The following is a 2611-nucleotide window of genomic DNA, read 5'->3' on the forward strand; positions in this document are numbered from 1 at the left end:
TTCCGGAGGCAGTAACTGAAGACTCCCTCCTGATATGAAATAGAACTCATTTCGACTAATATAAACCAATAACTAGCCTATAAATGTTTCTGATCTTGTCACTATAAACTTCTGGGTGGGTGGTATAAAAATAAACGAAAGTCGCTGATCCACTCACAGAATTCTATCACCGAGTCATACTAGATCACGAATGCTAGCCAATTTATACGCTACTTTGGGGATATGAAGACTCGTGAAAAAAGACATTTCTTTATACTGTAGATCGCTCCTAACGGCTATCAAGAAGGGATTGTCTAAATTCCTCCGCAGTAAGTTGGGTACGTGTTTCCCTTGATGCCATTCGAATGTCACTCTTGATGTCAAAGGAAATACTTGGAACCCATGTGAAACCATATTCAATCTCGTCATCGGTCATGCTTTTACTCGTAATCAAGGCTGTAGAAGCAGTGGAATCATTCTTACCAGCCACAAAGAGTTGGCCCGGACTGCCGTTTCCAGTAGGGTTAAGGTCGGTCATCCAGAAGTACCTATGATAAACATAGCGGATATTTGATAGCAAGGTCGATGCAGCATCCAAACCTGTCATAATTTCTTCATCCAGGTCTGCCACTCTACGTAATCCTAGCTTTTCGAAAGCGACCCCAGCTCTGGAATCATCGCAAGGCATTCTGCGAGAGTATAATTTTAAGAGCACTTCGTACTCCGGGTATTCATGCTGAAACCATTGGGGACCGGCACCGGCAACTATATCTTCTTCAGTTAATCTCTTATGCAAACGCAAGGGCAAAAACCTCTCTTTCCCGTGAGTATATACTTTGTTGAATTTCAATTGCCAATACTTTTCTATAAAATGATCCATCTTTTCATGCCCTTCATTGTCATTCCAAATTAGATTGCGAAAACTAAAACCAATATCCCTCGCAAACCCTGACTGGGTTGCCATTAGCCCATAATAGCTTGCATTTACCAATACTGTTTTGAAAGTAGTCAATGGCCATCTAACCCTAATTCGGCCATACTTAGTTTCAATGTCACCTAATTTTAGTAAGACCTCATCAATGACTTCAGGTAAATAAGTAGGCAATCCGCCAACGTTAGAAAATGCATCAGTCTCAGTTGGAACTGTCCAATAACTTGACCACAATTGTTGTGCAGCTTTAACACATGACAGATAAACGAGCAATACGGCCAAAATCTTCACGTCTTTGTCCCCATAGCGCATGTCTTGATTGTATATATGCTCCGCATATTTCTGAATAACCCTGACTGGAAAATGATCATCAAAATGAAAGGTACCTATGGTCGTTGCTTCAATGGTATAAACTGATTTTTGAGAACTCATTGATTGGGTACTATTACTTACTTCGATTGAATTCTCAAAATCGTCCAGTAACGTACACTCTGTTTTTCTTCTGACTCCACTAGAGTAAAAACTTGATGCCTCCGCAGTTCGTTTTGTCAAGCACAGGGATCTGACTTTAAAGAGAAGTTTTGGAGAATTCATCGGTTTTGCGCGCAACCAAGAGAAAAGGAGGGGACCAAAAACAGTTGAAATTCGAGACCAGAAACACTACAAATAAGTTCAGATGTGTAACTAATATAATTCACTAGTATAATCAATATTATAAAACCTTGTTCACTTGATGTATTAATTACGTTCGTTAACTATATAAGACTATACATTGGTTAATTTTATGGACGTTGTCCACTTTTGTTTTGTTGTTCAATTTAGTATTCAGGTGGGTGTTACCCGACTTTGTTATCACGTGCTATTTCTTTGTTCATAAAGAATTGGCTTAACTTATTTATTTCAACAAAAACCTCTCATTGTTTAGTTTTATGATGGTAAGCAAAAGAGAATTACGAAGAGATTAAGGAATTAAGGCACATATTATATAAGGTGGCATGAAAAACTTAATTTTAACACCTTAGAAAATATTAAACTGTTCGTGGAGCACAAGGAGTTGAGTAAATCAGCCTGGATAGATATCCGGAAGATTCTGCAAAGATTTTGTAAAATCTCGGGCTTCCGCTTATGTTCGAAGTTCTGGATAACTGAATATTGACATATGCCAAAGTATCTATGTACTTTGAAGTCCGGAGTTTCAAGAACCCTTCGTCAATGTATTAGATCGTCCCACTCTTGTTCATTAATATAAAACAGTATAGAATATAAACGTATCTGATCCTGCCACGTTCAGAATGGTGGCTCGCATGAAATTAAACGATAGTCAATTGCCTTCTTAGCATTTGCCCCTCAGGCTAATATCAGATAAATCCCAATCTATAAGCTACCTTGGGGATATTTGACCTGACAGAATTCATTCCTCCATATTATCGCGCCAAAGCTAGCGCCTGCGTAGTGCCGTCTTAAATAATTGAGAAGTAGCTTGTGAACGTGTTGTTCTTGATGCCATCCGAAGGTCATTCTTTATTTCAAACGAAATAGCTGGAGTCCAAGCGAGCCCAAATGAAATGTCATCTTTGCTCATAATTTTACTCGTAAGCAAAGCGGTGGACACTGTAGAATCATTCCTCCCAGGGACAAAAAGTTGGCCAGGACTGCCCTTTCCTGTAGGTTCAAAGTCGTTCATCAGATAATATTTATCGT

At 39.0% G+C, this 2611-nt stretch overlaps 1 protein-coding gene across 1 annotated transcript; it reads right to left on the minus strand. All coding sequences in view use genetic code 12, as the record gives it.

The window, feature by feature from the left end:
* Positions 1 to 268: 268 nt before the first annotated feature.
* Positions 269 to 2216, minus strand: J8A68_002055 (uncharacterized protein; the record flags this gene model as incomplete). The annotated part of the gene is made up of 2 exons (XM_049405765.1): positions 269 to 1421; positions 2179 to 2216. The coding sequence occupies 2 exons, from the start codon at positions 2214 to 2216 to the stop codon at positions 269 to 271; spliced, it is 1191 nt and encodes a 396-aa protein (XP_049264649.1).
* Between the last annotated feature and the right edge of the window lie 395 nt (positions 2217 to 2611).

This window comes from Hemisphaericaspora subhashii (assembly GCF_019202705.1).
Source record: "Hemisphaericaspora subhashii strain CBS 10753 chromosome Unknown scaffold281, whole genome shotgun sequence".
NCBI classification, from domain to species: Eukaryota; Fungi; Ascomycota; class Pichiomycetes; order Serinales; family Debaryomycetaceae; genus Hemisphaericaspora; species Hemisphaericaspora subhashii.